Here is a 14,383-nt window from a genome sequence, read left to right as displayed (position 1 = left end):
GTACACCCATCGGTAGTGGCAGAGGGCCCACAGAGTAGGCAGAAAAAGGAGTGGCATGAAAAGGGAGGAAGTTGATGAGAAACAGAAGACGCCTATCAAGAAGGAGGAGGATGGGCTGAGAACCCTGGACCTTTACAGTGCCATTTAGGTAGATATTAATGATAGCCCTAGAGGAAAGTAAGTATTCAAGAGTTTTTTCCAATGGGTGCCACCATTGATGGGAGAGGAAGAGAAAGGGGAGAGCGCTGAGACCATATGGGGAATCTAAAGGTCTGGGGAGGGAACAGCAAAGAGGATGTCGGTGACAGTCTGCCTGGAAGAAGCGTTGACATTGGTGTCAGCGATAGGCAGGCCTGGATTGGAGACTAGGAGATCTTTCCAAAACGTTTTCCTTCCATACTTCGAAAGAGAGATAGGATAGGTGATAGAGTAGCAGTTAGAGAAGACAGGGGAGATTGAAAGTACCATGGAGGGAGGGCGTGGAGAGAAAGAAGGGGGAGAGAGTGAGAAACTGCAGTGAGCAAACCGAATTACAACACAAACCAGAGCAACAATCTGGAATCAGGTGTCCAGGATAGAAGAAAAAAGCAGAGTGTTCAACAGCAACAGAAAGCAAGAGACCTAGAAGTGAGATGTCTGGATAGTGGGAAGATATCCTTGATTGCAGGATAGAGGAAACAATCCAACTTCCAAACACAAAAGCAAATGCAAAATCACTCAGGTTTTACTTTTCTAGATAGAGGGAAAAAGCAGAATTTTCAGCACAAAGCAAATGCAAAAACCCTCAGATTTGACTTTCCTAGATAGAGGGAAAAGGCCCTCAGATTTGACTTTCCCAGAGGGAAAAATGATTAAAGGCTAACTACGACAAATAACCTAATGCCTGATGTGGATTACCTACAACAGCGATGTGTAGCAGAATGAAAACGTAGCTAATAGGAGTAATAAGAGTGGAGGGAAAGTTAAAAAAAGGAGCATCAATGGCTGTTCCCCCTGCCTGCCCCTTCCTTACCTTGTCAGTCGCTGCCGGTTGACGGCTACGCTGCATGCGCCGACGGCAAACACAATCTGGACCTGCTACTGAGGGAGCGGCCCTTTGCCAAGGGGGCTGCTCTGCTGGGTTCACAGAAATAGGGCAACTTGCCCATTCACGAATCTGGGGCGGGGTGGGAGGCAGGAGGGAATCAGGAGGGTGGGGCAACAGGAAGGGACTGGTCAAGGAAGGCTGCAATGCGGCAGGAGCACAAAAGATCAGCACAAAGAATATGCTTTCAGGAAAATGCTTTCAAATAAGTGCGGGAGAGCAAGAATGGAATACAACTCACTGCAGCTTCTACAACATGGAAGCGAGTCGTGGCAAGTGGCAACAAGGCTACACCCTCAGGCGGTGTTAACAATTGTATGTAAGCATGCCCAATCAAGGTTCTGGGGCAGGTTGGGATCCAAGGGGGGAACAGGAAGGGATCGGGCAAGGAAGGCCATGATGCGGCAGGAGAACAAAAGATCAGCACAAGGAGACCTGGCAACCCCCAAATGATGTCCATGGAGAGCACCCGGGCCAGGGAAATTAAAAACAGGAGCTACATTTGGGTTCACTGAGTACCAGTCTCCATATCTAGGATGTACTTGTATGTCCGATAGAACAAAAATGAAGTAAATACACACTGAGAAGGTGTTATTCTAGAAGCAACTGCAGACTCAGGAAGACACAGGGATGACCATAGTCACTGATGGTGGACCTTGGGTCCACTGAGCACCAGCCATCAAATCTAGATAGTACTCGTAAGTCCGATAGAACAGAACTGGATGTAGCTACACAATGAGAAGGTATCACCCAAAAAACAAGGGCCGACTCAACCAAACACAGGGACGACCATAGATCTGAAATTCGCTTAACCCAGTAAACATTAGGAGCAACTCAACACTGATGATACTGCCAAGCAGGGAAAGACAACCTGAAGCCTGGTAATCAGAACAAATTCCACACTAGAAGAGGATTCCACTTGGAGAACTATTGCTTCGAACCTCTAGAATAGATACGGTTAGCTCAGCAGACACTGGAAGCTAATCAGGAAGAGGGGTTTCCCACCAATCCGCACAGACACTCACACATACTGATATGCGTACTCTCTCCTCTACTCCAACAAACAATAAAATCCAGCTATACCCCCAATCAAATTTGGCTGCACACATATCTATACACCTCCAGGAACACCTCATCAGTCTTTAGAACAAGCTATACGCCATCAGCCTAGCTGTACACATAATCTCATACACAGGCTCCACCACCGCCAGAATGCAGATTCCAAGGTCAACAGCCTTGCTGCACACATTCTATTGATCTCACACAACCACTGCACCTTGCTAAGCATTAGAATGCAGCTACACACAACCTAAACTGCACTGGCTGCACACATACTAAGTGCACCCAAGCCGTATTTACTACCCTACTCTCTCCACTGACCTGAACTACAGTCCCCTAGGGCATTCAAACCACAGCGCATTGAGATCATACCAATTGTATAAGGTGCTAAACAAAGGCCCAATAACATAACAAAACATAACATAATCAGTTAGGAAATGCACATTGACTAAATGTGCTTAATTTTACTAAATGTGTCTAATAGGATACACCAAGACATTCTTGCCATTACTAACCCTGTTTTATAAAGTAATGCCAAAACTTAAACATTTTGATAATGTTTCAGATTGTTATAAATAATGTTGTTAATGAATGCAATAACATGAGGCTTACAACCTTACTACTCTACAAGATCATTAATTGTTCTTGAAATGATAAAAAATCATTAAAGTGTGAAAATGTTTGGAATGACCATTGATTGTCTCTCTTTCTCTTGCTCCCTCCTTCTTCATCTCTCCCTTCCCTTTTAGGATGTGAAGAACAAGTGGAACAGGTATGGTCATTAATTTGAAAAGAATTGCAAAAGTTCACTCTTGGTCTGGGTGATATGCTTATTAGCTTTGGGGTGATCTTGTCACTTGTCAAAAGACTAATTTCTGTGTTTGCCCAGAAGTATAAATAAGTTCTGAAATTGCAATTTTGTGGTTACAAAGCACCTAAGAAACACTAGTATTTAATGCAACCCAATGGGTTAACAGAATTTGTTTATTTATGCATAAAGAATTACAAAGAAATGAAAGATTATTTGTTGTTCAATGAAAGACTTAGTTTTAGATGTGACTTTGTAACCACTTGGTACGTCCTTATGTCTTACTGCTCATATATGAGCGTGCTTCCTGTATTGATTTTGTCCCTTCAAGGGTATTATAATCCGATGTTTGTTGCGTTTGTTTGTCCTTTTCGTCTCTTTTGTCCTTTTTAAGTGTCCTCTTTTGATCTTGTATTATACTTTGATCCTCTTTGATCTTTTTAATGTGTTAATGTCCTCTTTTTATCCTTTGATCCTCTACATGTGTTTCACAACTTGGATGTGGCTCTTTAGGAGGTAAAATGTCATTGATGTAATAACTAATGAGGTCCGATAATGTTCAGGTTTTGTTGATAAACATAGGTGATTTTAAGTTGTGGTTAGTAGCATTATGCAATTGCAGAGGCAGAATCAGATCCTGCCACATTATATGCAGGTCATTCAAGAGTTTGCCTGGATCATTCTCAATTATACTGGCGTATCCATAAAAGCTCTTCAATAGCTTTAGGATAGAAGTGGCGTTGGTAATTTCGTTAAATAGGTTTGAATATGCTAGTGCCATTTGGCTCCCATGGCGGTTCCCTGGACTTGACGATAAATGTGATTGTCAAAACAGAAAATATTGTTCATGAGAGTGAACTTGAGCATTTCAATGATCATTTTGCTTTGGTCAAAGAAAGAGATAGATCTAGATTTAAGAAAGTATTCTGTTGCTGTTATACCTTTCCCATGTTCGATGCAGGTGTATAATGAACTTGCGTCCATCGTTACCTGTCTAATTTTCTTGCCACATGATTGATCCAATTTGTTGAATCCCATTTTTGGTGCCCTTGATGTAGGAAGCTATATTCTAAACCAAAGAATTCACAAATCTATCTATAAATGATATTTTTTCTGTAATAGATCCAATACTGTTTATGATAGGTCTTAAAGGGGGGAATTTGAGATTTTCTGACCACAAAGAGTTATATTTTATTTATTTACATTTGTGGTCCTGTCTGGGAGAAGGAGTCAGTCCAGCGTGCCATGAGATAAGGTTAGGCTAAGAGTAAGAAAGGGGCTACAGGACAATAGGGCAAGTGCATTGGCTACTGGCTGATATCTATGTAGGGAAGATGGTCAGGTTGACTAGGAGGGAACATTTATCATCTTATCATGCAATTGACAAAATCAAATCACCACTGGAATATCCTTCCTAGCATTTCAGGAGATGCACAACACCCCAGATGTTTTCTGCTGAATTTGGTTGCTTCCTTAAATGTTGTTATTTGACAATCAGGGAACTTAGGCAAATGGCTGAAAATCAATGGGCACTTTGTACATGGATTTTGTGCAAGACTAACATTTGTGCTTTCATTGTTAAACATGTGTGGTCATTAACCTTAAACACAAAAGTGATGGGTGGAAGGTTTTAAATGAATCTGAACCACTGGCATTGCTCTGGGCAACCTTCCACACCACTGTATTTTAGCCTGTCTGTGCCATTGCAAACAGGGTCCAGCCATATGCAAATCAGTTCGGTACGGCCACCAATGGTAGCAGCCCAGCCTGAACTGCTAGGCCAGGTCCCCTCTGCATGGAAACACAAGCAACATCAGACATGTTTCGGCCTTGTTTGACCTCCTCAGTGAGGTGCAGCTTGGTCCCCTATGGTGCAGCGAACAAGGGACCCACATCTGGGTCAAATCAGGTCACCACTGGAATATCCTTCCTAGCATTTCAGGAGATGGACAACAACCCAGATGTTTTCTGCTGGATTTGGTTGCTTCCTTAAATGTTATTTGACAATCAGGGAACTTAGGTAAATGGCTGAAAATCAATAGGCACTTTGTACATGATTTTGTGCAAGACTAACATTTGGGCTTTCATTGTTAAACATGTGTGGTCATTAGCCTTAACCACAAAAGTGATGGGTGGAAGGTTTTGAATGAATCTGAACCACTGGCATTGCTCTGGGCAACCTTCCACACCACTGTATTTTAGCCTGTCTGTGCCTTTGCAAACAGGGTCCAGCCATATGCAAATCAGTCAGGTACGGCCACCAATGGTAGCAGCCCAGCCTGAACTGCTAGGCCAGGTCCCCTCTACATGGAAACACATCAGACATGTTTCAGCCTTGTTTGGCCTCCTCAGTGAGGTGCAGCTTGGTCCCCTATGGTGCAGCGAACAAGGGACCCACGTCTGGGTCAAATCAGGTCACCACTGGAATATCCTTCCTAGCATTTCAGGAGATGCACAACAACCCAGATGTTTTCTGCTGGATTTAGTTGCTTCCTTAAATGTTGTTATTTGAAATCAGGGAATTTAGGTAACTGGCTGAAAATTCATAGGCACTTTGTACATGGATTTTGTGCAAGACTAACATTTGTGCTTTCATTGTTAAACATGTGTGGTCGTTAGCCTTAACCACAAAAGTGATGGGTGGAAGTTTTGAATGAATGTGAACCACTGGCATTGCCCTGGGCAACCTTCCACACCACTGTATTTTAGTCTATCTGCGCCATTGCAAACAGGGTCCAGCCATATGCAAATCAGTCAGGTACTGCCACCAATGGTAGCAGCCCAGCCTGAACTGCTAGGCCAGGTCCCCTACGCATGGAAACACAAGCAATATCAGACATGTTTCGGCCTTGTTGGGCCTCCTCAGTGAGGTGCAGCTTGATCCCCTATGGAGCAGCGAACAAGGGACCCACGTCTGGTGTGGGTCCAAGCCTGATTTGCACATGGTCTTTACCCTTCTGTAATGGCTTGGTAGGTGAAGAACAAACATCTGGAGGGTTGCCCAGAGCAATGTCAGAGGTTAAAATTAATTCGAAACCTTCCCACCATCACCTCTTTGTTTTTGCTTTGTCACCCCGAGTGACGCGGGTATGCCCAGACATGGGCCCTGTGCATGCTGGACCCAGAGACCCAAGCTACTCCTCAATGATGAGGCCTTACAAGGCCAAAACATGTCTGCGGATGCTTGTGGCCTCGGGCAGAAAGGATGTGACCTAGCAGTGTGGGCTGGACTGCCCCTTTTGGGGTGGGACCAAGCCTGATTTGCACATGATCTTTCCCATTCTACAATGGCTTGGCAGGTGAACAACAATTATCTCGAGGGTTGCCCAGAGCAATGCCAGAGGTTAAGATTCATTCTAAACCTTCCAGCCATTACCTCTTTGTTTTTGCTTTGTCACCCTGAGTGGCACGGGTATGCCCAGACGCGGGTCCGTGCCTGCTGGGCCTAGAGACCCAAGCTACTCCTCACTGATGCAGCCTAACAAGGCCAAAACAAGTCTGGGAATGCTTGTGGTCTCGTGCAGAAGAGATGTGACCTAGCAGTGTGGGCTGGACTGCCCCTTTTGGGGTGGGACCAAGCCTGATTTGCACATGATCTTTCCCCTTCTGCAATGGCTTGGCAGGTGAACAACAATCATCTGGAGGGTTGCCCAGAGCAATGGCAGAGGTTAAGATTCATTCTAAACTTTCCAGCCATCACCTCTTTGTATTTGTTTTGTCGCCCCAAGTGTGACCGGTATGCCCAGACGTGGGCCCCGTGCTTGCTGGGCCCAGAGACACAAGCTACTCCTCACTGATGAGGCCTAACAAGGGCGAAACATATCTGGAGATGCTTGTGGTCTCGTGCAGAAGGGATGTGACCTAGCACTTTAGACCGGACTGCCCCTTTTGGGGTGGGACCAAGCCTGATTTTCACATGGTGTTTCCCCTTCTGTGTTGGCTTGGCGGGTGAAGAATTATCGTCTGGAGGGTTGCCCAGAGCAATACCAGAGGTTAATATTCATTCTAAACCTTCCAGCCATCACCTCTTAGTTTGTGCTTTGTCACCCTGAGTGTGACGGGTATGTGCAGACGTGCGTCTCATGCCTGCTGGTCCTACAGACCCAAGCTACTTCTCACTGATGAGGCCTAACAAGGCCGAAACATGTCTGGGCATGTTTGTGGTCTTGTGCAGAAGGGATGTGACCTAGCAGTTCGGGCTGGACTGCTGGTTTTGGGGTGAGACCAAGCCTGATTTGCACATGGTCTTTCCCCTTTTGTAATGGCTTGGCAGGCTTAAAAACGATGGTCTGGAGGGTTGAACAGAGCAATGCCAGAGGTTAAGATTCATTCTAAACCTTCCAGCCACCCCCTCTTTGTTTTTGCTTGGTCGTTAACCTTAAACAATCTTACATACACTGAGGATTTCCATGCTAGTTCAAAACATATTTTATATAAGACAACATGTTCCCAAGTGTGTATGCTATTTGTTTAGCAGTAACAACAAAGCAGAAAGCTAAATGGTCACCATATTAAATGCACCTCTGTCAAAAAATATTTGAATGCTATGTCAGGCCGAAAAAACACTATGACCACAAGTGGAAATCTGTTAACTATGCTGTCTGCTGTTTTTTGCCAATATGAAAATAAAAAAGCAGGCTTTTGATTCAGCATCATCGTCACTTTCGGAATACATCTATTATTTTTATGAAACACTAGCCCAAAGGCCATATGGTTGACTCTATAAAGCCATCATAATGGGTTATTAAGTTAAAGGATAGTTCCGGGACTTTTTTTTTATTGTCCCTACGGGTCGGCCATGTGTTTGTAAGCATAAATCGGTAGATCGTAGGAAACTTTCCTATGGACCTTACCCGACTTTTCGCCCATTATCGCACTCGAAATCAGCCTCCATTTTGTGATAATCCTATCATTCCGCCGCATCGACCTGGCTCACCTGCCTTTGCGGCACTAAATCAAATCCCCCGCCCCTGAGCCTGACATCAGCAGACGCGTACTGCCCATTTCAAGCACGTCTCGTGTCAACAATCGCTGCGCCTCAGCTATTGACGTGTTGCCATGGAAATGGCAGGACGCCTCTTTCCCCAATAAGTATAAACAGACCGTTTCACAACATACAGCAGCAGATTTTCGATTCCATTCCTCTCTCTGTGTTACTTTGAGTATTCTGTGACTCGTTTCAGTGCTCTGGTCAGCTACCTTCGCCGCTTGTAGCCCGTGTGAACACCTGTACCATCTCTGTAAATTATTTTACTATCTTTACCGCACAATGGCCACAATAATGCCGTAAATGTACGAGCCCGAGTACACCGAGGAGGAACTACTGGAAAGGCAAGCACGCGAAAACGATGGGGATTCGGACGGCAGTTGGGAGGACCAGTCAACGGATGAAGAGCCTGGACCATGTCGCATGGACGGCGTCTCCACCTGGTGCACGTGCAATCGGTGCGAGCTAATGCCAACTGAGGAGGAGAACTGCTGCTGCCGTGAAAATTCCGGGTGCTTGGCCTACATTTCGGAAAGCGAGCAAAGTCTGCAGGAAGGCGAGCAAAGTCCGCAATGCATCACCGAGCTGCCAGAGTTCAGGGAAGCCTGCCTCTCACGGACAGTGTTGAGGATGATGATGGTGCTTATGCACGAACTTCGTGGCACTGTTCGTCCGCGTAATCCGAGTAACGAGTAAGTATACTCTGTTTGTGATGTCAGTGATGCCACCACTATTTCATGGTCGTCTCCCACATATAAAATTACATTTACATATCATTCGAACGCATGTAAATTGGTTCCATATAGTGCATTTTCTAGATATAATTTTTTTCTAAGAAAAATGACATGTGTTACCTGAATCGACATTGATAAGAAAGTTTGGTCAGTTTAATACAGTTTGCATCTTTTTTTTTCACAGGTGGTACAGGCTGGTGGCCTATCGTTGCTTCACTTGGTGGCTTCACGGGAGGCTCGGACACCGCGTTCGGAGAGTAATACCTGCCTGTGCGGTACTTGCCATTAGACAACATTTCCCCAGTGACAGTGGACAATACCGCGGATTTTCCCTCGATGTGCTGCAACCTCAACTTTACAATGTGTAATGTTTATTATTTATGTTTAACTAAAATCTAAAATAAAGCCCAACATATATTTTAGCAATGGTTGTTTTGATTTTTTAAATGAATCTAGTGTGTCTCCGTTGAATAGCCTTCCAGTGCCTTGTCTTGTCACACCACATGTCTCCGGCCAGCATCCTCCCTCACGCTGGCCGCACACCTTCAATCCACATAACCGTTGAACCCATATATGCAGCAGTCATACATATATTATTTTGTGGGTTGGCATCAAGCGTTGGCAATAAAAAGCTGTTGGATTTTATTGATACAAAACATGGTTATAGGTAAATAATAAATATGGTTGATCATAATAAATCCTCTTTTTGGGCACCGGGTACAGAGATGACCCCCATATATTCTCCTGGGAGGGTGAAGTATTTATAAACTCACCCCCCTGCCTTCCATGTAGTAGACCCTGCAGCCATCCTCTTACATTCAGTTAGATGGCCTCTCCTTGGTGAGGCCCTGCGGCAAACGGGTCTTGTCTGCACGACCACCGCCCCGATCCACCCCCCCGCCCTATCAAAGGCAGTTCGCACCGGGGTACTTGTGCTGGCAAGTGGAGCTGTCAGGGAGCGATAAAGGCCAAGAGGTGCCAAAGACCATGTACACTTCAAAGTGGTCTATAGAGCATGGGTTGTTGTTCCGATGTCTAGCTCCAGACCCCGTGTCTCCTGCCAAGCATCCCCCCTCACGCTGGACGGCCCCCTGCAATCCACATAAGTGTGTCTCCATTCACGAGTCTTCCTGTGTCTTGTCTGCACGACCACCGCCCCGATCCACCCCCCCCGCCCTATCAAAGGCAGTTTGCACCGGGGTACTTGTGCTGGCAAGTGGAGCTGTCAGGGAGCGATAAAGGCCAAGAGGTGCCAAAGACCATGTACACTTCAAAGTGGTCTATAGAGCATGGGTTGTTGTTCCCATGTCTACCTCCAGACCCCGTGTCTCCTGCCAAGCATCCCCCCTCACGCTGGACGGCCCCCTGCAATCCACATAAGTGTGTCTCCATTCACGAGTCTTCCTGTGTCTTGTCTGCACGACCACCGCCCCGATCCACCCCCCCGCCCTATCAAAGGCAGTTCGCACCGGGGTACTTGTGCTGGCAAGTGGAGCTGTCAGGGAGCGATAAAGGCCAAGAGGTGCCAAAGACCATGTACACTTCAAAGTGGTCTATAGAGCATGGGTTGTTGTTCCCATGTCTACCTCCAGACCCCGTGTCTCCTGCCAAGCATCCCCCCTCACGCTGGACGGCCCCCTGCAATCCACATAAGTGTGTCTCCATTCACGAGTCTTCCTGTGTCTTGTCTGCACGACCACCGCCCCGATCCACCCCCCGCCCTATCAAAGGCAGTTCGCACCGGGGTACTTGCGCTGCTGGCAAGTGGAGCTGTCAGGGAGCGATAAAGGCCAAGAGGTGCCAAAGACCATGTACACTTCAAAGTGGTCTATAGAGCATGGGTTTGTTGTTCCCATGTCTACCTCCAGACCCTGTGTCTCCTGCCAAGCATCCCCCCTCACGCTGGACGGCCCCCTGCAGACCGCATAATGCCACGACATATACACGTCATTCATTCACAAACACACCCCTGTTTCGAATTCTTTATAACCCACTTCATATTTCTAATGAGAACTTCTTTGCGCTTTGCTAGTCAACCCGTGAAGGTGCTGGTTATCTGCTCTTCGTCTCTGTGAACTTCCGTGACCACTTTGAGCAAACTCGTCAGTTTGCAACCTGTGAACTGCTCCCTGTTCTATGACAAGAAACTACTCTGATCCCTGCATCTAACTGTTTGTTCGTCAAGGTAAGTCCATGTACCATAATCATTTTGCGTCCAATTTTTTAATTTATATCTATTTGCTAGTAGTCATCAAATTGCATCCATGTTTTCTTTTCGTTCACGACAGTACATGCAAGGAACTAGTCACATGTTCTGAGTTTAGTCAAATTACTTTTTCTATTTTTTGAAAGTTATTGAAATACTTATCCGCATGTGAATAACGTGTATAGTTCCAAGAACCAAAACGGACCTTGCATTGAACCTTTTATGTGTCATTTAATGTTTTAACACATTGGTATTCATAGAGAATTGTTGATCTTTACTTTTCAGAACTTTCCATAATGCCTGCCTGTTCCATTGGCGGTTGCCCTTCGAAGACCCATAACAAATCTGAAGATACTATAATGCATGTTTTCCCTAAGACAATAGATCAGATAAGAGAATGGGTCCGATATTGCGGATATCCAGCCTCTGAGCTAGAAAGTAGAGTCCTTGAAGTCTTTGCGGACAAGAGGGGTGATCGATACCGCATCTGCAGCAGGCACTTTAGCCCAGACATGTACTCCACATCATTGCTAATAAAGAAGAAAACACCGCGAGCGAGGCGAAAATTGCTCTCAACCGCTATTCCCACTCTATTCGTCCACATCCCTCCACTGGTGAGTCAAGTTTACGTATTTGTCTCTCGGCCTTGCGGTAGTGTGTAGCATTAGCTAACAATAATTTCCCCATTTATGTATCCACTCAATATGAAGGCGGAAGATTCTCCATCCGTGTCGTTATTGCAGTCATCAGCCACTTCAAGCGCCTATCGGGTAATCTTACTTAGCTATTCTGACACTGACTTGTTTTAGGCATGTAAATCAATAGTTTTAATTGATCGTGTAATCATTTTACCTAATGGTACACCACAGTACTCGTCCTCTAGTCTTTGTTTTCAGTTATAATTATTGTTATCCAAAATAATGCAAGTACTGTCTTTCAGGGAGATGCTGAGGAGTCCAACGCATTGACGACAACCGTAGATGTCACTCAGATGCTCGAGGTACGTTTCCGGACAGTTCCATCGATGGAGATCATCAGATCTTGCATTCTTGTAGCGTGATTGTTACACACAATGTTTCTTTCGTTTTTAGCCATTGGTATGTCCTTCTGTCGTCGCCCTCCTATGTGTCTTCTTTTTTCAATATTGTGTTCATTACTAATGAAAGTCCTATGTTTCAGGGAGTCGATGGAGCATTAGTCCAAGAAGAAGGGGGAGCATGCAGTTACGGGTCGGCGCAACAGCTTGCAGAAGTGTGCACCGCAGTTACAGCGTCCCTTGATGTTCTTATGCATTTCGAGGTATGGATACTGACAGATCAATCATGCGAGATCAAATGACGTGATTACATCCGCTATACTTCCTTCTTTATTAACGCAAGTACTATGTTTCAGGGAGCTGACGGAGCTTCTTCAACAAGAACATCACCCCTAGTAGTTGATGCAGATCTCTGGGTGGTGACACTTCCAACGATGGAGCAAATCGAATCATATTTAGATATCCATTATTTATTTTAGACAACTGATCATTTGTGCAGGTCTATTTAGATGAGCCGTTGACGCCTGCAGAAAGTTTATGTTCTTTTAAACAAAATAGAAAACCATACTAATGCAATTACTGTGTTTCAGGGAGTTGCTGAAGCGTCATCTTCAATAATATCATCAATGGAAGTCTATGCGGAGCCCGAGGTATGGATCTTGACAGTTCAATCTAACTAGATCAACAATGCGTGAACTATTGTCGTTTGAATGTTCTACACAATGCGTTCATTCGTGTTTTGCTATTGAGATGTACGTATGGGTATTGGTCCCCAAGTACATTTTGTGTTTTCAATATTATTATACATACTAATGAAAGTTCTATGTTTCAGGGAGTCGATGGAGCCTCAGTGAGTGATGGATGTGCTTATCATGAAAATATAGTCGTTGCAGCGCGAGAGGAAGTGGAGACATGCACACACGAGTCGGAGCAACAGCGTCCAGATGTTGAATTTCTAGGCAAGAAAGTTTCAAAGAAAAGAAAGCAAAAGAAGGTTAGTGTCCTGTTCACTATATTATGTTGTCTTTCACTGTCAATAGTTCAATACTGTAAGTTGTGTTTAAACTGAACATCCCTTTTCTAATCTGTCCTCTAGTTGCGAGTGGGTGTAAGAACTAGATCTACACAGACAGTGAAGCGAACGAGAGATGTTGCTTGTCAAACCTTTTGGCAGGGACTTGAGACTGGAGATGCATCGTGCCAATGGGAAGAATATGAAGTGATTGACAACGGAGCTATACCACCACCAGCCATTGATAGTGAATGTCCTCCTGGTAGTTTGGATGCAGTCGGAGATCAATTCACAGAATCCACACCCGCAAAAAATAAGAGCGCGCGAAAGTTGAAGACATTGTTTTTTTCTCCCATCTCCGGACAAGGAACAGATGTTGCAATGGAAGAGAATGAAGTGGACGACAATGAAACACCATCAATATCACTCAGCATAGCGGAAGACGATATCAGAGATTGTACCTTTCATGCGAGTGACATGTCCTCAACGTTACAGGCCGAACCAGCTGGGATGCAGAGTGACAGTATAAGGAAAGAGGCCAAATTCATTGTATTCGATAGCTGTTTGATGGATATTATTATGATGATGAAATGTGGGCATTGGGTTGGTGGGGAAGTATGTGGGGAGCCATTGATTAATGTGACTCGTGCAATTCGAGGCACTAACCTTAAAATACATGCCACCTGTACACAATATCATCCGTTCGCATGGTCTGCACAACCCATGCTGGGGCAACTGCCAGCAGGCAATCTACTTTGTGCAGCGGCCGCACTTTTTAGTGGTTCAAGTTTTAAAAAGTTACAGTATTTCTTTCAGTTTGTGGGAATCCATTTCATTGCGAAAAGTCAGTTCTACAAATACCAAACCGATTATCTATTTCCAGCCATCAGCGAAGCTTGGAGAATGGAAAAAATGTCAATGGAAAGTACATTCGCGGGCAAACGCTTCAGGCTAGCCGGTGATGGACGGTGCGACAGCCCAGGATTTTCAGCCAAGTACTGCACCTACCACTTTCAGGACATGGAAAGTAAGAAAATTGTGAGTTCGGTGGTCGTGCAGGTGTCACAAAGTACATCCTCAGTGGCCATGGAGAAAGTTGGCTTTGTAGCATCATTGCAAGAACTACAATCGCGGGGAATGGTGATCGACCTGATAGCCACGGACAGACACGTTTCAATTGCCAAGACAATGAGAGAAGAGTACAAAAATATAAATCACCAATTTGACGTATGGCATCTTGCAAAAACAATCAATAAAAAATTGTCGGCTGCAGGAAAAAAAAAAGATATGCAAGGTATTTCACAGTGGTCCAAGTCAATCAGCAACCATCTTTGGTGGAGCTCAAAAACATGTGAAGGGTCGTTGGAAATTCTACTGGAAAAATGGCGGTCAGTAATGTTGCACTGTAGCAACGTACATCGATGGTCGACAAATGAGCATTTCCACAAATGTGAACA

At 44.9% G+C, this 14,383-nt stretch overlaps 1 protein-coding gene across 2 annotated transcripts in view; it reads left to right on the top strand.

Annotated features, from left to right (window-relative positions):
* The window catches only part of LOC138447634 (E3 ubiquitin-protein ligase TRIM39-like), a 218,124-nt gene that overhangs the window by 87,246 nt on the left and 116,495 nt on the right, over nt 1–14,383 (top strand). For both annotated transcript variants that reach the window (XM_069603838.1, XM_069603837.1), the window contains exon 2: nt 2,893–2,915. In XM_069603838.1, coding sequence (XP_069459939.1) covers nt 2,893–2,915 — 23 coding nt within the window. The remainder of the gene's footprint in view (nt 1–2,892; nt 2,916–14,383) is intronic.

This window comes from Ambystoma mexicanum, chromosome 3q, assembly GCF_040938575.1.
Source record: "Ambystoma mexicanum isolate Mex_15411 chromosome 3q, UKY_AmexF1_1, whole genome shotgun sequence".
In the NCBI taxonomy this organism is placed as follows: Eukaryota; Metazoa; Chordata; class Amphibia; order Caudata; family Ambystomatidae; genus Ambystoma; species Ambystoma mexicanum.
Note: the sequence above shows the minus strand (reverse complement) of the source record. Positions and strands in the feature narration are given on the sequence as shown.